The following is a 21,623-nucleotide window of genomic DNA, read 5'->3' as shown; positions in this document are numbered from 1 at the left end:
GTAATATTTTGAAATGATTATATAAAGCACAGAGAATTTGTTGTTTTAGGTATTTTTAAAAGCCTTAAATTTTACACCGTTTGGCTTGCTCTCTCTCTCAAGGGTGGGGATCGATCTGTTCTTAGCATAATTCTTTTTTTTGTAAAACTTGATTGCTATGTATTGATTGTAATAAAATTAATAAAAAAAAAAAAAAATGAAAGCATTCATCTAACAGTCACACACTTTCTAAATTCTAAATAATTATTACTGGGAAAATAACTACTGGAAATGGTGTTAGAAAATACTGTTTCATTTGTGGAACACTTGATACATCGAACAAGTTGCATATCAGTATGTATTTATTAGCACCGTAGAAATCTGAAAATCTTGGTTTTACATTTATTTGGCCAAATTAGGTAAACAAGAATTGATACGCCATTGTGGACTGGATTTGATTTTCTCATAGTCTTGTTTTTCTGTTTGTGTAAATGACCCACACACACAATGGTGTAACAAGTCACACTCACACCTTTTAGCAATGCTATGAGACAGGGCTCCTTAACTGGCGCCTCGAGAACAGCAGCAATGGGCACCTGTTGGGCTCACATGCGCCCCCTCCAGTGCAGCACGGTACTGTCTGCCTCACCATGTGCCTTCTCACTGCGGTTTTATGTCCGATCAGCGAGACTAAATATGTCACACACATCATTAAAGATATTGGCCAGACTGTGCAAAGTCAGGGTGTATAATAAATGTGTCTGCACACATTATATTGGCGACATAGAGAGAGACAGCAACAGGCACACGCCAATTGCAGGCATCAACCCCGCGGCGACAGCATAGTCCGAAGTGAGGCGAGGCTTGTTGCTAATGCACTTCATGTTTCTCCCCTGTATTTGATCAGGAAAGACGCAAATTCAGCGATTTTGACTATAAAAATGATCACAATTATTGAAATCATACAGAAAACAAATCTATTGCACAGACCAGTGGACACATTTATTTTATGTTATTGTTATTAGTTTTTTTTTTTTTTTTACTTTCCATGATAGCCCCCTGCCTCCCCTGACTGCATGTCCCTGTTGGGCACCCTGGATCATCTGTTGCATTTGTTGCGATATTTAAAGGGCACAGCAGAGTTAAAATCATATTGTGGCCGTTTTTATTATCATATTTTTGACATGATGCATCTATTTATGAAGTTGCAGGTGATACTTGCTGAGCCCGAGATAGGCCTGGTTTATAAATAGGTTATACTTACCACTTAGCGTGTCTACGGTGATGCAAAACAGAAGACGCCTTCTTTCAGTTTTATTACATATCGGTGACACCTACTCTGGATCAAGTAAAACGGGCTTGGCCATATTTAGTAAATGGTGACAATAAATTATTGGCAAAAATATCTAAAGTTTGTCGAGCAATGAGAGTGCTGGAAATGTGTGCAGGCTAAAATTTAGTACGGAAATAAACTTGGCAATAATGTCATAAACACACGCATCTTCATCAGCCATATTCTGTATGCATGTTCTCCATATTGGTGTTGTCTGCACCTTTGCTGCATTCATTTCCATACATTGCGTAAACACTTAATGAATCATAAGCAGTATAAACAGCTTAAAGTTTAGTGCTTTATTTAATTATCAAAAAAATAAATGAAGTAAAACACAAGAACATGTAGCAGAGACAGTGGCAGCACTTTGAGCAGTTGATTTAAAAGTAACTGTGGATCAAAGCTTATAATAACACAAAAAAGAAATGCGTCTTCTATTACGGAAGCTTGGAGAGGCTGCAGCGATTAATGCCGAAGGACAATACGGGTCTGAATTTCTGCATTGCATAATTAGAAGTAAATAGCATTACCCAAATCAAAGAAAGCTAATGTGAACTGCTCAGTTTGCTTGTAGATGTAAGAGTTATGAATGTCTGACTTCAAACACTTCAATCAATGAAGTATTCAGTAACAATCTGAAGGACATTTATCAGCAAATGACATACCAGAACACACTTCAGAATTACTAGGATATACCGAACATTCATGTGCAAATATACTGTACATTTAGCAACCTAAAAAACACGTGAAGCTAATGTGACTGGTGCGGTGCCCCAGTGTCACTCCCTGCTGATGAGTTTGTCCTCATCTCAATGGCTGCCCACACAACTTACACCAGGGTCATTCAAAAGGACAGACCTGTGCGTGGATGCCATGAATGATTTGTAGTTTGATTGGTCAGCCTCTGCAGAGCTTGGCAATGCCATTATTCACACAGGACTGTCTTTGACATTTCAGAAGTAAAATATGATACAATTCAATCCAATTTATTTTTGTATAACCCAAAATCACACAAGAAGTGCCGCAATGGGCTTTAACAGGCCCTGCCACTTGACAGCTCTCTGGTATAGGAAATGCAGCGTCTCTGACTGTGAAGGTCCTACAACAGCAGAAAAGATTGTTGGGTTCTCTCTGTCCTCCACTGAAGATATGTTTATAATGTGCTGTATCTGCAAAGCTGACAGCATTGTGAAGGACCACTCGCAGCCCTCCCATGGTCTCTTTGTTCCACCTCCATCTGACAGAAGGTACTGTAGCATCTGAACCAGTTCTGCCAGGCGCTACAACATCTTCTACCCCTTGGCTGTCTGGACTCTGAACTCTGTGCAGCCCCCCTTCCCTCATACCTGCTCCAACAGTGAATTTACTGTATATGCAGTACATGTGTCACACTTGTCACTACTGTGTTTTTTTTTTTTTTTTTAGTTTCACTGTTATTATTTATTAATTGCTATCTATTCATTTGCCTATTATTTATTTTTCTATTAAAGTATAGTATAGATCTTTGTTAGTGTTGCACTTGCCCTGTGTCAAGCTACATGTTGCACCGTGGTGGTCCTGTTCAATGATATTTTGTGCCACTCTATGCTGCAATGCGGTGTATGGATGGTATGACAATAAAGCCCCTTGACTTGGCTACCTGGCAGGGTCTTAAAAGACAAAGAAAACCTTCGCTTGTGTCACCGTTTACTGTGGAAGGAAATTTTAACGGACACCCAACACTTGAATGACCCGGTTTAAGCAATAAAATACAAGTAGGAGGAAGCGTCCGTCATTATTCTTTATCTAAATCTTGCAAGAGGCAACAGCATATCTTAATAGCAAGTGTTGCAAAGAAATAGAGCGTCCTCTGCGCTGTGTTTATACAATTCATTGATTAGATCACAACTCGGAAAAGGAATTCATTACATAATCAGAACACCTTTAACCTGATTGGTTACAGCCAGTTGGTAACGCGACGTGACAAACGTTGATACTTTAAACAGCCTTAATTAACCCCTTCCACTAGGTTGATCTGGAAGTCCTGTTGGTTTAGGTTGTACGTGAGTTTTTAAATGTATTATTATTATTATTATTATTATTATTTTAAGAGATGTGTGAGATATTGCATGTTCATCCTGTTTTTCTCCTGGTTTGTCAAACAATGGTCTAATTTATAATCCAGCTGGGTACATCAACAGAAAATTTAGCATTTAACCTTAAAACAGTGGTCTCAAACTCCAGTCCTGGAGGGCCGCATTGGCTGTAGGTTTTCCTTTTAAACCAGGGGTCCTCAATCAGGGTCCTGGACGTCCGCAGTCGCTACTGGTTTTTGATTCTAACCCCGGGGTCCTCAGTCAGGGTCCTGGAGGGCCGCAGTCGCTACTGGTTTTCCTTTTAAACCAGGGGTCCTCAATCAGGGTCCTGGAGGGCTGCAGTCACTACTGGTTTTCATTCTAACCCTGGGGTCCTCAATCAGGGTCCTGGAGGGCTGCAGTTGCTACTGGTTTTCATTCTAACCCAGGGGTCCTCAATCAGGTTCCTGGAGTGCCGCAGTCGCTACTGGTTTTTGATTCTAACCCTGGGGTCCTCAATCAGGGTCCTGGAGGGCCACAGTGGCTACGGGTTTTCATTCCTGCCAGTGTCCGAATTACAACTCGGTCCATGCTGATAATGATAGTTGGTGTTTAACTCTATGCCTTGTTAGTGCCAAAGTTTAGTTTCTTTGTAGATCAGGAGGTCCTCAATGACAGTCCTGGAGGTCTGCTATGACTGCAGGTTTTCACTTTAACCAATTTCTTCATTAGAACCCTTTTATTTACTACTAAAGCAATACGTTTTTGGACTTAATTTTAGTTCTCCTGCTTGATACCATTCAGAACCCTTAATTGCCTATTTAAGGTTTTAGCATCTACATTTAAGTTGTAATTGTTGCCTGTTTTCCTAACCAGACATTAGTTAATAATGAGATGCAGCTAACTCATAAACCAGCAGCTCACGTGCTTACCATGAAGTATCTGTGATAAGAAATGTTTCGAAATGAATGAGAGGGGATTTGGAAGGACCATTAAGTTTAAATCTGTTCTGGTCTACTAAACACATGGATAATGTTCTCAGAGGAGGACACTGTGCAGTGCCATTTAAATTGCTCTTGGATGAATGCAAGCATTAACAAGCCAAACAGTTCAATACCAAGTTTCATTATCAGCGTGGACTGCTTTCTAATTAGGAAACTAGTTGGAGTAACACCTGCAGCCACTGCGGCCCTCCAGGACTGCAACTGAGGACCCCTGTTCTAACCCTTTTCTTCATTAGTGACCTGTTTTTGCTGCTAATTAGCTTCTTTTGAATTCATTTCCATTGACTTGCTCTTGAAGACTCGGACCCCCTTCATTGTTTCTTTTTCCTTAATTAGCTGCCAGGAAAAATTAAAAAAAATTGAGCCAAACCAGAACCTGAAACAGTGTCTATCATACAATATCTCAAAATAAAGAAAGGTGAAGGTATCAGGAATGTTTATCTGTTCAGGTTGTCAAAACATTTGACCAGTGCTTTTGGAAAAGAGAACATCAACAATTTTGGAGACGTTTGCTGTTGTATAACAAGAGCAGCCACAAGCCATTGAATTAAAGAATGGGTTTAATGAACAACGAGACTCTGCACCTCATTAAGCAGCTGGTTGGAGTTTGAGGCTCTGACTTAGTTGGTCTTCTGTTGGCTCCCTTCATTTCTGTTTGGGTGCCACTTAAGGAAAGAAATGAAGCAATTCAGAGAAACAAATCTTAAAAACAAGTCGATTAAAATTAATTCAGAAGAAGTTAAGTAGCAGCAAAAACAGGTCGCTAACTAAGAAAAGGGTTAGAATGAAACCTGAAGCCACCAGGGCCCTCCAGGACTGGAGTTTGAGACCATTTCCTTAAATGATAATATTTTCTCTTAAGTGCTATATAAAAAATATAAAAAAATGCATGTATCATAGTGAATAATAAAATAACAGCTTCAGCTTTTAAGCATAAGCTCAGAAGGATATGAGACTCAGACACATGTCGGGTGCACACTGGTCCAGGGTTCAAATTCAACTCTTACAATATAGCAAGAGGCCTTGTAATATCAGGGACCCATTGGTATTTTATAAATCTGCTCTCATCTGTTCATGGATATGTTTTATCAATCTAAATTAAAAAAAAGGATTCTTCTGGAACCTTCATTGGGATGAATGCCACACCATATGAAGTCTCTCCATCTCTTCTTCCCAGGTTTTATTCTCATGGCATCTGGATTTGCCCTTTGTTCCTCTATCATTTCTTATTTTGTTCTTCTTTGAAAATGTTCTAATTTCTCAACTAATTTGCTCTCTTTCTTTAATTATTCCAATTAGATGTCTAATGTTTGCATTAGGTATCTTACTTCTTTTGGAAACTGAGATTACTTTGCAGGATTCTTTTTTTTTTTTTGCAGGTTACAGTGGCCTGTACATGACCCTCTCTTCAGCTGAACTTTCAACTGTGTCCAGTCCTCTTAACTTCTTGCTCAAGTTGTGTGCTTTTGTGGCCTGATCAGTTCAACTGTGGAGTGATGAGCAACAATAAGCATTTAGACTTAAATCACAATGGAGGTGTTCTTCTCCTCTTCTGAAGTGCATGGGTGGAGAATCGTTTTATCCCTGGAGATGGGCAGCCACTTTGAACGGCTTTTTTGGGTCCCTTTAATACTACAAAAGTAGTTTTCCCTTGATGAGGTGTGAGGTGGATCTCATGCAATGAAGCCCACCATATGAAAGTACTCATCAAGACTTGAGTAGTGTGAAGAGTTTTGTTTCATTTCTTCCTCTGCTCCTTTTATTCTTCACCCTCCAGCTTACTCATTCAGGACTTCTCTGGGTTCATTTCTCAGCAATGACTCATTTTGCTTACTTTTAAGACAGGAGTGAAACTCATTCATGGGTCATGTAGTGATATTTACACTGTGACATTTGTTATTCTTTTAAATGTGGTGTCAGTGTTTGGTTTAGCGTGCGTATTGTCCATATTATCCCTTTTATTTATTATGAGTTTTTTCATGTTGTTGAAGATTGCTACTAGTGATGAATTGTTTTCCACATTCAGAACAAACATATGGCTTCTCTCCAGTGTGAGTTTTTGTGTGGGAGCGGAGATGGCTCATTTGTGTAAATCGTTTACCACATTCAGAACAGCAATATGGCTTCTCTCCAGTGTGAATTCTTGTGTGGGTGCAGAGATTGCGCTACTGCTGGTGAACTTTTTTCCACATTCAGAACAAACATATGGCTTCTCTCCAGTGTGAGTCCATTTGTGGGCGCAGAGATTGCTCATTTGTGTAAATCGTTTACCACATTCAGAACAGCAATATGGCTTCTCTCCAGTGTGAATCATTCTGTGTCTGTAAAGGCTTTTTTTGTGTCTGAACTGCTTTCCACATTCAGAACAGCAATATGGCTTCTCTCCACTGTGAACCATTCTGTGATTGTAAAGGCTTTTTTTGTGTCTGAACTGCTTGCCACATTCAGAACAGCAATATGGCTTCTCTCCAGTGTGAGTTCTTGTGTGGGAGCAGAGATGGCTCATTTGTGTAAATCGTTTACCACATTCAGAACAGCAATATGTCTTCTCTCCAGTGTGAGTCATTTTGTGGGAGCAGAGATTGCTCATTTGTGTAAATCGTTTACCACATTCAGAACAGCAATATGGCTTTTCTCCACTGTGAATCATTCTGTGTCTGTAAAGGCTTTTTTTGAGTCTGAACTGCTTGTCACATTCAGAACATTGGTACAGCTTCTGCTGTGTTTGACTCTGATTTCCATCCCTGGAATGAGAGCTGCTTTTAAACCTTTTTGTCTGCTCATGGTGGACACTGTTTGAGTCCGAGTTGAATTGACTGGTGGTGGCACTTAGTGTCGTTAGTTTCATTACCGGTTGAGAATCATTGTGCATAGAATCTGATGTCTCATGCTCTGATCCAGATGTAAGTTTCTTTAAATTTTCTTCATTTGTTGCATGTTGTGATGTGCACTGAAGAGACGTCTGAGCCAATGAAGATAAGGGGAAGCTGCCATTGTCTTGTGAAGCTGCAGAAATACAAACATGGAAACAAGAGGTGCATTTCTAAGAAAGACAAACATTTAGAGGTGAGATCAACCATCAGTACTTTCACTTTATCGAGGATGGGTTCATTAGAATTAAAATGGAATCCCAAGTGTAAAGGAAAAATTGCCCTTGGAGTAAGAGAAGTAAAACAGAGAATGGGAATTGTTTTAGTTATGAGCCAGTCTCCACACATAAATCTAATTGAAACTTAGAACAAATTATTGTGATATGTCTATTAAAACCATGAGCTGACACATAAAGGATTATGTGAAGAGTATTCAGAAATGCTTGAATAAAAAGAGACAGAGGTGTGTAAGAGGGGTATGTGGGCCTTGGGGCTGTGCGGACATTTCAGAGAAGGCTTTATCCTTGGTAGGTGGGCTCAGGGCTCATCAGTGAGAAAACCACTGTTATGACTGTTAAACCAAGCCTAAAATTAGATATGAATGTTCAAAATAAAAATAAGTAAACATTTAAAAATAATGAGACACAGATTAATGATTCTGGGTGTAACATCAACATTATTATTACAGTAACGGTGGCAGCACTGGCCTCAGAAAAAATAAACAGAAAAAAATCCTAGTGGCACTCGAGTAATGATTATTTAAATAGAAAAACCATCTATGGACAGGAAGGATCTGCAAACATGACTTGTCTTCAGTCTGAAACTGACGAATGGCTGAGCATTAAACACTTGTTAGGGCAGCGAGCCATACAATCAGCCACAAGCAGGAGCGGAAATCCTCACAAGTCACGTGTGCTGACACCGCACTTCACTACATAATTATTCATATTTCACTGAAGCGCTTATGACAAAGCTGTGTGGGTCCTGCTTGCCACATTCAACTGGCATCCTGCACTACAAATGTGCTCAGTCAGGATCTGCACAATCTGACTACTCTGATGTCCTTCACAGATGCATCAATACTGTAATAGCGGTGGCCGCAATATTTTAGTTACACTCCATATTTTTAGGCATTGAGCTATCAGCCACATAAAATGGGGACTAATTGTGGGACACTGCGAGTTGACTGAGGCAGCTAAATATCCATTGCTAACACTGAAGAGTGAGGATTTGAAAGTGTTGTATTAAGAAAGGGAAAATCAGAAGTACGACAGTTATATTCCCTTTGCATTAATGACAACGTTTTAGCATTAAACAGTCAGGGATCTCAAACTGTCCCAAACTACATTGTTAAGGGGTGTGCTTGGTAACTTATACCAATAAAGATAACAAAAAACTAACCATTTAAAATTATAAAAACTGATGTGCATAAACAGTAAAATAGTGTTGCTTTGCCTAATGTGCCGGGAGCAGCATGATGCCAAATGAATAAAAACAGCCGCTTTTCTTTAATCAAATGTCTGCTTTAGTCTTTAAATAAGATCTTGTTTTTTACATACGTTTGAAATATATTTGAATAGTGACATTCAATCTTACAGCCCTAGATGTGACATAATTGCACCCCATCTAAATAAACAGAACAGATGGACACTCCTGCAGTTGGATATAACTGCGCTAGAAAATGTAATTTGTAGCAAAACTCAGTATTCCACTCCTGAAATGGATGGAGTTTCACTTCTAGTAAAATGCATTCCTTAACTTGGCCTAATGCTGCTCAGTGCCGGTCATGTTACTGTTTAAGGGGTGTAAAGGTATGGCATAAACTGAAACAAGCCTGCAGTTCTGAATTCAGTGATAAGAAAAAGCTGTTCATGTCAGGTGAATCCCACCGGCCCAGAGCCTCAGGCTAATTCTTAAATTTCTTCACCTACCTTCTCCTGAAGAACTTGAACCCGGTGCTTTTGTAGTCTTCTTCATCATAGATTCCAGCTTCACATTTATAGAATGTTGCTGTATGGAGCAGTGTCTACTGGGGGTGAATCCTAAACCAGGAGCCTCTTCATGTCGGTAAGAACCCTGCCAGTCAGACTCATATATGAGGTCTTCTTCCTTTATGCCACTGACAGTTTTGTTTTCCTGTTCATCGCTGATGTAAGACATTGGCTGAGAGTCTACTGTAAAGCCTATAGAGGTAGGTCCACTATCACAATCCTCCTTCTCCTCCTTTATGCAGACACTTTCATGTTCAAGATGTTCAGACCCCCATTTACTGTGCTCTTCATCAACATTTGCACCATTCTTTAACTGGAGACCCCAGTGCCGTGTGGGATTTGTCTCCTCTTTGACATTTTCCACTTCTTCTGAGACCCCCTCTTCACGTGTATATTTCTGCACATCACTGATGTAAGACAATGGCTGAGAGTTCACTGTAAAGTTTTTAGGTCCACAATCGCAGTCCTCCTTCTCCTCCTTTATGCAGACACTTTCATGTTCAAGATGTTCAGACCCCCATTTACTGTGCTCTTCATCAACATCTGCACCATTCTTTAACTGGAGACCCCAGTGCCATGTGGGATTTGTCTCCTCCTTGACATTGCCCACTTCTTCTGAGACCCCCTCTTCACGTGTATATTTCTGCACATCACTGATGTAAGACATTGGCTCAGAGTCCACTGTAAAGTTTTTAGATACACTATCACAACCCTCCTTCTCCTCCTTTATGCAGACACTTTCATGTTCAAGATGTTCAGACCCCCTTTTATTGTGCTGCTTATCTGCATCTATGCAATCCCTTAAAAGGAAACCCCAGTCTACTGTAAAATCTATAGGTCCACAATCCTCCTCCTCTTTGTTGCTGACACTTTCCTCTTCAGGATGATCAGACCCCCATTTGCAGTACTCCTCATCAACTTCTATGCCATTCATTAAGAGGAACCCCCAGTTCTGTCTGAGATATTTCTCATCCTTGACATTGCACACTTCTTCTGAGACCCCCTCTTCACAGTTATATTTCCCCTGTTGATGTCCTTGGACAGTTGGGCTCACCTTGTCCATATTGTACAAGTGGAGAAATTAATCCTGTTGTTATCTGTAGACAAAGAAGAGTAGAACTGTGAAGTGCAGCAAAAACAAACACACTGAAGTTTATTCTTTCAGTGATTCTTTACAGCTCATTACTGTGAGACCCCTCTTAACCAATGGCACTTTTGGCAGGAAAATGTTTAAGGATGGGTCCACATGGACATGAAAAAGATACTCTGTGAGAAGGGACAGGGCCTGACGGAGAAGTAGAGAAAGAGACAGTGACACTGCAAGAAAAGGGAAGATTCGCCAGAGTGGATGAAAGTGAGTGCAGATGGTGTTACCTCTGACCCCAAGTGAGCAGTGAGAGGTGGAGTTGGCAAAGTGAATATACAAGCAGTGGACACAGCAAAGAAAAGATCATTGGTGCTGCATGGAGGGGAGTGATGAAAGACCAGAGTGGCAGGCGAGGAAGGAGACAACCTTCAGTAAACGTTATGTGAAGGAGTAATGGAGAGACACTGTATTTGAAAATGTGTTATACTACCAGCACCAATAATGTTGAAATGATCCACTGAATAATGTCATAAAAAAATTTAAAATTGCAGAAACTTAAAATTTAGCAACATAGAATTTTTTTCACACAGTACCTCTATCAAAAGACAGATTTAACCGATAGCTCATCTGATATATATGTATATTGTGGTGGAGGGCTGGGGCTCTTGCCCAGCAGAGATGTCTGGAGGATAGACGCACCGGTAGATTGACAATACCTCCCCCGGGAAATGAGGGAACAGCCCTCATCAGGGCCACGGAATTGGATCTTGGAAGATGATCCCTATTGGGTCCCGTGGCCACTGCCAGGGGGTGCCTGGACAATTGTGGAAACTTGGACAGCAGAACTTCCACCACACTCGGAATTGCAGCCAGAAGAAGATCTGCGTATACTGGGAGTTCTTCCAGGTGTCCTGGCAGCACTTCCACCACACCAGGAAGTGCAGCCGGATGATCGTCAGGGAGCACCTGGAGCGCTTCTGGGGGCAACATAACAGGGGCTGCCTCACTCCATTCAGGGAGCTGGAGCGGGAGTTTGAGAGCAGAGCTTGTGAGGAGAGGAGTTGAAGAGACAGAAGATTAAAGAAAGAAAGAGAGAGAAAAGAAGAAAGGACCTAGCAGTGATTGCTGGGAATTTTGCACTGTTTGCTACAAAGGAAAAATCAATAAAAACCTGTGCTTTTTGGACTTGTGTGTCTTGGTGTCTGAACTGTGCCAGGGTTGATTTTACACTATACTGTATATATCTATAGGAATGCTCCTAATGAGATGATGGATGGTGTCCTGGGGGATCTCCTCCCAGATCTGGACCAGGGCATCACTGAGCTCCTGGACAGTCTGAGGTGCAACCTGGCGGTGTCGGATGGACAGAAACATAATGTCCCACCCAGAGGTGTTCTATTGGATTGAGGTCAGGCGAGTGAGTAGGGGGCCAGTCAATGGTATAAATTCCTTTTATCCTCCAGGAACAGCCTGCATACTCTCACCACATGAGGCCGGACATTGTCGTGCACCAGGAGGAACCCAGGACCACTGCACCAGTATAGGGTCTGTCAAAGGGTTCAAGTGGTTCATTCCTGATACCTAATGGCAGTCATGGTGCCGTTGTCTAGCCTGTAGAGGTCTGTTTGTCCCACCATGGATACGCCTCCCCAGACCATCAATGACCCACCACCAAACCGGTCATGCTGAGCGATGTTACAGGCAGCAGAAGGTTCTCCATGGCTTCTCCAGATCCTTTCATGTCTGTCACATATGCTTAGGGTGACCTGCTCTCATCTGTGAAAAGCACAGGGTGCCAGTGGTGGACCTGCCAATTCTGGTATTCTATGTCAAATGCCAATCGAGCTCCACGGTGCCAGGTGGACAGTAAGCTCAGGGCCCACTAGAGGACGTCGGGCCCTCAGGCCACCCTCATGAAGTCTGTTTCTGATTGTTTGGTCAGAGACATTTACACCAGTGGCCCACAGGAGGTAATTTTGTAGGCTCTGGCAGTGCTCATCCTGTTCCTCCTTGCCCAAAGCAGCAGAAACTGGTCCTGCTGATGGGTTAAGGACCTTCTATGAGGGGCCTGTCCAGCTCTCCTAGAGTAACTGCCTGTCTCCTTGAATCTCCTTGATGCCTTTGAGACTGTGCTGGGAGACATGGCAAACCATCTGGCAGTAGCACATATAGATGTGCCATGCTGGAGAAGCTGGACCACCTGTGCAACCTCTGCAGGGTCCAGGTATCGCCTCAGGCTACCAGTAGTGACACTGACCATAGCCAAATGCAAAACGAGTGGAAAAACAGATGAGGAGGGAAAAATGTCAGTGGCCTCCACCTGTTAAACCATTCCAGTTTTGGGGGTCATCTCATTGTTGCCCCTCATTAACACCAAAGCAGCTGAAACTGATTAACAGGACCCTCTGCTACTTAACTGACCAGATCAATAGCCCAGAAGGTTCATTGACTTGATACTATACTCTCATTAAAAAGGGTTCCTTTAATTTCTTTGAGCAATACACACACACGCACACACACACACACACTCACATATATATATACACCTTCTCATTCAATGTGTTTTCTTTATTTTCATGTCCATTTACATTGGTAGATTCTCACTGAAGGCATCAAAACTATGAATGAACACATGTGGAGTTATGTACTTAACAAAAAAAGGTGAAATAACTGAAAACATGTTTTATCTTCTAGTTTCTTCAAACTAGCCACCCTTTGCTCTGATTACTGCTTTGCACACTCTTGGCATTCTCTCGATGAACTTCAACAGGTAGTCACCTGAAATGGTTTTCACTTCACAGGTGTGCCTTATCAGGGTTATTTAGTGGAATTTCTTGCTTTATCAATGGGGTTGGGACCAGCAGTTGTGTTGTGCAGAAGTCAGGTTAGTTGGACGATCATTTATTTTTCAACAGGACAATGACCCCAAACACACCTCCAGACTGTGTAAGGGCTATTTGACCAAGAAGAAGAGTGATGGAGTGCTGCGGCAGATGACCTGGCCTCCACAGTCACTGGACCTGAACCCAATCGAGATGGTTTGGGGAGAGCTGGACCGCAGAGTGAAGGCAAAGGGGCCAACAAGTGCTAAACACTTCTGGGAACTCCTTCAAGACTGTTGGAAAACCATTTCTGGCGACTACCTGTTGAAGCTCATCGATAGAGAATGCCAAGAGTGTGCAAAGCAGTAATCAGAGCAAAGGGTGGCTATTTTGAAGAAACTAAAATATAAAACATGTTTTCAGTTATTTCACCTTTTTTTGTTAAGTACATAACTCCACATGTGTTCATTCATAATTTTGATGCCTTCAGTGAGAATCTACCAATGTAAATGGTCATGAAAATAAAGAAAACACATTGAATAAGGAGGTGTGTCCAAACATTTGGCCTGTACTGTATATATATACTGTATATATATATATATATATATATATATATATATATATATATATACTGTCAGACACGTATGAATAGTAGACAGCTAAAGGGCTTGAGTAACTGAAATTCTACATCAGACCAGTGGTTGACAGAGTGTGCTGACTGTCTCTCTCAGTTCTTTGCAGGCCATTTCCCAGGAAATCCGGGTTTGGCACCTCTGATGATGTCACTTCCAATTCTGGCTTAAATGATATCACTTCCTCCACCAGCCTTTAAAGCCGCCATCTTACCTCCACCTATTCAGTTCAATTTTGGACTCTGTATTGTTAACAAATTGCTTATTTTCAACTTTTTTTGCAGCCAGGATACATTATATACATTATACTGGTGGCTGCCCCTAACCTTCTTTTGTCTGTGGTCTGTTTTTATGACAATATACAGTCATGGCCAAAATTATCGGCACCTCTGGAATTTTGCCAGATAATGCACCATTTCTCCTAGAAAATTCTTGCAATTACAAATGTTTTGGTATACACATGTTATTTTCATTTATGTGCATTGGAACAACACATAAAAACAGAGAAAAAAGCCAAATCTGACATAATTTCACACAAAACTCAAAAACCGGGCTGGACAAAATTATTGGCATCCTCAACTTAATATTTGGTTGCATGCCCTTTGGAAAAAATAACTGAAATCAAGCGCTTCCTATAGCAATCAACAAGCTTGTTACACCTCTCAACTGGAATTTCTGACCACTCTTCTTTTTCAAACTGCTCAAGGTCTCTCAGATTTGAAGGGCGCCTTCTCCCAACAGCAATTTTGAGATCTCTCCATAAGTGTTCAATCGGATTTAGATCCAGAGTAATAGCTGGCCACTTCAGAACTCTGCAGCGTTTTGTCTTCAACCATTTCTGGGTTCTTTTAGAGGTATGTTTGCGGTCATTGTCCTGCTGGAACACCCATGACCTCTGATGCAGACCCAGCTTTCTAACACTGGGCCCTACATTGCACCCCAGTATCTTTTGGTAGTCTTCAGATTTCATGATGTCTTGCACACAGTCAAGGCATCCAGTGCCAGAGGCAGCAAAACATCCCCAAAACATCTTAGAACCTCCACCATGTTTGACTGTAGGTACTGCGTTGTTCTTTTCTTCACAGGCCTCATTCCATTTTCTGTAAAAAGTAGAATGATGAGTTTTACCAAAAAGCTCTACCTTGGTCTCATTTGTCCACAAGACATTCACCCAGAAGGAGTTTGGCTTCCTCAAGTACATTTTGGCAAACTCCAGTCTGGCTTTTTTATGTTTCTGTGTCAGTAGTGGGGTCCTCCTGGCTCTCCTGCCATAGCGTTTCATTTCATTCAGATGTCGACGGATAGTTCGAGCTGACACTGTTGCACCCTGAGTCTGCAGAAGAGCTTGAATATGATTTGAAGTTGATTGGGGCTGTTTATCCACCATTCAGACCATCCTTTGTTGCAGTCTTTTATCAATTTTTCTCTTCTGTCGACATCCAGGGAGATAAGTTACAGTGCCATGTGTTGTGAACTTCTTGATTATGTTGCACACAGTGGACAAAGAAACATGAAGATCTCTGGAGATGGATTTGTAGCCTTGAGATTATTGATATTTTTGCACAATTTTGATTCTCAAGTCCCCAGACAATTCTCTGCTCTTCTTTCTGTTCTCCATGCTTAGTGTGACACACTCAGACACACAACAGAAAGGGAGATTTTAACTGACTTCAGGTGTGATTGCTATATTGCCAGCACCTGTTTCTTGCCACAGGTGACTTCAAACGAGCAGCATATGCTTGAAATAAAACGATTTACCCACAATTCTGAAAAGGTGCCTTTTGTCCAGCCCATTTTTGGAGTTCTGGGTGACATGATGTCAGATTCGGCTTTTATCTCTGTTTTTTTGTGTTGTTCCAATGCACATAAAGGAAATAAACATGTGTATACCAAAACAATTTTCTGGGAGAAATGGTGCATTTTGTGGGAAAATTCCAGGGTTACTGATGACGGCCATGACTGTATATATATAAGTAGTTATAGGCGGGGATGTTCTGTCAAAATCGCAATTAGAGCTGTCAATCATAATGATTAATGACTTTTAAGCGCTGCCCCGCTGACGTCACACCGGAAGTGCTGCCCCGCTGACTCAAGACCAGAAGTCCCGCCCTGTTGCCTCCTGATGACGTCACGTCGGAATTCCCCCGCCCCTCCACGTGACCTCTCTCCACCTAGTTGGCGCCCGCCCCCGGCGTCGGATTGGTGTAAGGCTTCCCGTCCCTCCCATACTCCTCCTTGAACCCTCCCCTGGCCCCTGATTGGTTCCATAAACTGTCAAGGGTCCGTTTGACGGAGGCCTGACCGCTGTTTGAACCCGCTCAGCCCCCCTCTCCCGAAAGACAAGCCCGGGCGTGTTACAGCCTTTACCTCGACAAGCTCAGACATGCCCGGGGGCTGCCTCGGCCCCCGCCCTTTCTCTGGCACAAGCCCAGGCAGGCCCGGGGTCTGTCCTCACCGGCTCAGACCAGTCTAAAGTCGCCCCAGCACCGACCTGAGGATGTTCCGTACCCTGACGGCCTCAAGGGACTGCCTCGGCCTCTGGGCCCAAGGCAGCACCTGACGGACGGCAGCCCCAGACCTCCCAGTCCCCCGATACTTACCGGCCAGTTCTGAAAAGGCCCTATAAAAAGCCAAGCATTTTGTTCTCATCTTGGCTTCAAAAACCTGCATTTTTCCAGCTCACACACACACAGATAACAAACTGTCAGATCAAAGACACGGTCTGAGTCAGGCCGCATTTAACCATAGGCGCCCCACACTGCCTGGCCACTTCTGAAACTGGGCGGCGTAAAACAGCCGAGCATTTTCTAAAGACTCTGACCAAGAAAAATGGAATCTAGGAATGGAATCAACGTTCCAGCCTGGGCGAGTTACCCTATAGCCTGGCATGCTTTAGGTAAGAACCCTGTATCTATTATTTAAAATATCTATCTCAACTTTGAATCATCTAAACCATGCTGCCTGCTCTGAAAATCTTATACAGATTGCCAAAAAAAAAAAAAAGAAAAAGAACTGGCATAAGGGTGAGACATGCTCTGAGTCCCGCTGACAGCCCCTAAGAGAATTACTCAGTCAGCTTTAATTGTATCTATTATTTAAAATATCTATCTCAACTTTGAATCATCTAAACCATGCTGCCTGCCCTGAAAATCTTATACATATTTCCACATAGGGAAAGAGCAGCCCCTAAGAGCATTACTCAGTCAGCTTTAACAGCCCCTGTGACCAGGCCCCTGCTCTGTGCTCAGAGAAAAGGTCAAATCAGCTTTTGCCTGCCCCTCCCGATAGCCCAGATATACAGCGGTCCCGGGAATGTATAAGCTTTCAACTCACTGGCCGACTGCAGCTGTGCATCTTCTCACTTCAGTTGTGAATGCCCGAGGCCCTTTTCAAACAGGCCGTGTCCTTAGTCCTCGTTAAGCGCCGGCATATCGGATTGGACCCCAGCCCCTCCCGATAGCTTCAGATACATAGAGCACTAACGCTTGCATAATCTGTCAAGTACCTGACCGGTTCCAGCTGTGTATCTTTTCACTTCAGTGGCGCAGGCCGCTCTGGAATTCTTTTAGGCCATTTTGAAACCGGCGGATTCCTTTTTCATGTCTTTTGATCTTGGTTCCTTAGTCCCAATAGAGCTCCAGCGCTTGCATAATCTGTCAAGTACCTTAATGGATGGCGCTATGTGTTGTAATCTCCTACACAAAATGCCCCGAGAAAGTTCAGCAAAATTTCAGGCATTTTTTGAAAACATGTGCTCATCGCACGGATGTTTAAGATCCACCTGTAACCGGGTCACTCACGAGATGGCACCAGTATGTGTTCAGATCTAAACAGACCCGGTAAAATATTACGCGAAATATGACATTTCTCTCTAAACAGAGAAAAGACATCTGTTTTAAAATTACTCAAAATTGCAGAATACCTTTTCAGGCGGACTGATGCATAAACTGACCGCGTAAATGGACTGGCAGATGGGCAATCTGTGATTATAAATGACCGTTCAAACTTGAAAAAAGTGCTGCGCCGAGTGTATATAATATCACCTAAACTAGACCCCATCATCACCATTTTGGAAACCGCTAAGAAAAGACGAGATGGACATCAAAGACGGTGTGTCTGTATTTTAACTTTACTGTGATATTTGTAATGGTTAAAATCCGATATTAACAGACTTCATACTGACTATCTTTGCAGAAGCTGTTGTCCCTGGGGATCACGGTAAGACTTATTTTGATGAATATGAATCCCTATGCATAACTATTATATGCGCTAAAGGCTCGTGTATTAAAAATTTAAAGTTTGATTCCTTATGTTTTTTTCTGTTTAGATGTCTATATCGAGACTGATTCAAGAAATGGTAAATTATTTTTACAATTTTGTTTAAAATGTGCATGGCTTGATCTTTGAAGGGTTTGATTATCTGCGCATGGGCGAGTTTGACTCTGGCACGCGTTAGACAATAGCGCGCGCAGGCCGCTGCGCATGGGCGATTTTCACTCCGGGATAGCGCTCACAGCCCCAAGATTATCTCGCCTAATATAGCTCAATGCGTTATTTATCAGTCTTTAAATGTATAGGTCTTAAATAACCGTTTAAGGGGCTCGTGTCAGCGCCTATCGAGAATACTTTACGCCGATCTACATGAATCTTGTTTTATTTCAAAAATAACTTATGGCTGAATCCTTTATTTATTTTTCTAGAAATTTATATTCAAATAGATTCATCGAACCATGATGTTGATGATGATGATACGGGTAAGAATATATTTTTTTAAATCGATAAAGTGTTTAAAAATTTCCTGCCGGCGTTTGTCTGCACTTTCATATCTGGTGTTTACAATGTTCCAAACTTTGCGTGTATGTCCGCGGTCATGCCTAGTGTTTACAAAGTTCCAAAGTGTGCAGCTTGTTCGCGCTTTCATTGTAAATTAAAATGTCATTATTTTCATTCAGTATTGTCGAGCCCCAAGTCCCCAGGGTTTTTACAAGCCTCGTCTATTGTGGAATCCTAGGGTAAATGAATATTATAACACGTGCCGGTATTTATCAGGGCCGGCTGTCTAATCTGAAAAAGTTTGTGCCCATTTTACTGTATGGAATGTGCGCTTTGTTAAAATGTATCGGGTTGTTACAATTAGCCTAGCAAATGCGAGAGTCTAGCTACCATAAAATAGATTTTTTTTTTTTTTAAATAGTGCCGTGCTTCTATAGGTCTGAACTGGGAATTCGGATGTCGCGTAATAAAACCTCCTCGGTTTATCAGCTGCCTGCGTGCCTGTTATTTTAAAGAGTGTATGCATATATATGTATATTTTGTTTGAGCTACGTCACGCCGCGGGTTCCGGTAAACAACTTAAGCATTTGGAATGCGTGTCTGGCCTGTTATTTTAAAGAGTGTATGCATTTTGATTGAGCTACGCATGGGCAAGGACTCGGGGAATGTTATTTGAAACAGCACACGAATTTTGAATGCGTGCCTCTGGCTGGGTGTGTGTGTGTGTGCGCGTGTGTATGTATGTGTCTGGCCTGTTATTTTAAAGAGCGTATACATTTTTTTTTTTTTTCTTTTCTAGATGAGAGTCCTTTACAGAAGGAAACAGTTTCTCATAGGGATTCCCCAGAGGTAATCAGCCTCAGTGAGTGTCATTTCAGTTTTATCCAAGAAAAGCCTGGGTTCAGACGTATCTCCAGATTTGATAAAAAGAGGTCTTTAACTTTTCTTTTCAGGCTCCCCGGGCGTTTTATCTCAGTTGTTGAACGGATCAGAAAATCTAAACGAATACCGTAACTGGAGGGCCCCGCAAACACCACCCCCGTCTGAGGTCAGCTACCCGCCTTCGTCCAGATCCCGCGCCAGCCGACGACGGATTTCTCCCGGACCCTATGACAGCCTCAGACGGCGTTTATCCCGCCTAGGGTCCCGATCGCCCACGACGACTCACTCTGACCTCGCTTCTCATTATACCCTTAGGCCTGAACACGAGCAGAGGCATCGAGAAAGGCTGCAAGAGCTGACTGAAATCCTTGGCCTGTTAGTGGATCATTTTGTAGAATTAGAGGGTCCTATGTACAATTCCGTACCCGAAATGTGCAGATATTTGATGTATATGAATGTTTTTTACAGGCTTCTAACCCGAAATTAGAGGATAGGTATTATTATACGACTTTTTTTGCATGAAAATAACATTGACTGAAAATCACTATTATTATACTCTGTGATTATAGCCGTCACCTTAGATTAAATTTAATTCAAGCCTGAAAAACCCCAATAGCTGTTTTTTACACGGTTCTAACCCGAAAGTAAAAGAAAGGTATTATATGACTTTTTTGCATGAAAATAACATCGACTGCAAATCAATATTATTATTATACTCTGTGATTATAACTATTACCATTTGATTAAATTTAGTTCATGCCTGAAAATGGGTCTAGCGAAAGCAACGATGGCAGCGGTGACAGCAGTGACAGCAATGACGGTGTCCGCAATGTGGTTGATACAGACAGTGAGCGTGAATATCCTGTCAGGCGTAAAGGTAGGAAAGGACCGTCCAGTGAAAACCTGAGATTATTAAAAGAGATGTCTGACAACCTCGAATATTCTATAAAGCCCCCTAAAATACCCACCCCTCCACGATCTCCTGAAATTGTTCAATCACCATTCCCCGTGACACATCCGATCAACAATTTTGACCTGATTGACAACCCGCTTCGGGTTCTAAATTCTGATGAAATAGCCGTAGTTAATGCTCTGCTGGAGCTTTTGAAGAATACCTCTTCTGAGGCCAGAACGTCTTCACACCCTTCACCAACGCCTGATACCCTAGACACGAATGTAATATCCCCACAACCTTCTCCCTCAAGGCCCAGTAACGCCCTTCTTCAACACTCGCCTTTTGAGGCCTTAACAGAGTCGGGTAATTCACCCTCGCATCCTCAGACGGGAACGGGGGTGCCTAATTTGGCCCGGGTAAACTCGAGTCTCGAAACCAACTCTCCACAACCCTCTACCTCGCATACGGAGAATCCTCCGTCTCCAGAGCCATCCGTAAACTCTCCACAACCGTCTACCTCACATACGGAGAATCTCTTTCGTCTCCAGAGACGTCCGTAAGCTTTCCACAACCGTCTACCTCTTGATTAAATAATTTGTCTGTCACGGAGCATCCAAAATTTAACAATATCAAGATTAGACACCAATTCAATTTTTCTGAGGCCTACGCACTGGATTCATTCGCCGAAGTATTTCATCATATGCACAAGACCCTTCAGCACCTTTTAGATGGTTTTACGAGCACTTTGAATCCTCAGGATCTAGTGCAGCTAGAATTACGTGCCTATTCTCTCAACCCGGTGTTTTTTCCCTAACTCCGGCGGGGACGCTTTCTGTCGAGGACTTTTTTCATCAAATTGAGTTACTTCTCCAGAGTCAAGCCACTATTTTAGCCGATTCTAGTCTGACATTAATCGTTCAGGTAGTCAGGGTTCCGGCTGGCGGAGGGGGTACTAGGCGTAAAGCCTGTAACCTCTTCAACGATGTAATCGTTCAAAAGAAACGGAAACACCTATGGATCTCTTTCACCCCGGATGATCAGTGCTGTTTTGCCAGGGGATTGCTGGCTATATTAAACGACAGATTCAGAAACGATCAGAAATTGTGTGAAATAGAGGCTCGTCGACTGCACGTCAGGGTCGGGTTATCTACGGATCAGAAAGTAACGTTTTCAGATGTAGAAAAATTTGAGAGGCTCTTGGGTATTAAAATTATCGTTTGGTACTGGGAACCAAACGCTAGCGCTCTATTAAAATTTGAAACGTCCCAGGGCCAAAATCCAAAGACGGCTTTCTTGTTTTT

The 21,623-nt window shown here is 42.3% G+C and overlaps 1 protein-coding gene and 1 pseudogene across 1 annotated transcript; one reads left to right on the top strand and one right to left on the bottom strand.

Annotated features, from left to right (window-relative positions):
* Window positions 1-6,297: 6,297 nt before the first annotated feature.
* LOC120533323 lies at window positions 6,298-8,159 on the bottom strand (annotated as a pseudogene).
* Window positions 8,160-16,601: 8,442 nt separating this feature from the next.
* LOC120534679 lies at window positions 16,602-20,097 on the top strand. Its single transcript, XM_039762270.1, has 5 exons — window positions 16,602-16,668; window positions 18,100-18,129; window positions 18,473-18,526; window positions 19,345-19,407; window positions 19,499-20,097. The coding sequence occupies exons 1-5, from the start codon at window positions 16,602-16,604 to the stop codon at window positions 19,912-19,914; spliced, it is 630 nt and encodes a 209-aa protein (XP_039618204.1). The 3' UTR covers window positions 19,915-20,097.
* Window positions 20,098-21,623: the final 1,526 nt, after the last annotated feature.

The sequence above is a fragment of the Polypterus senegalus genome, chromosome 8, assembly GCF_016835505.1.
Source record: "Polypterus senegalus isolate Bchr_013 chromosome 8, ASM1683550v1, whole genome shotgun sequence".
Taxonomy (NCBI): Eukaryota; Metazoa; Chordata; class Cladistia; order Polypteriformes; family Polypteridae; genus Polypterus; species Polypterus senegalus.
Note: the sequence above shows the minus strand (reverse complement) of the source record. Positions and strands in the feature narration are given on the sequence as shown.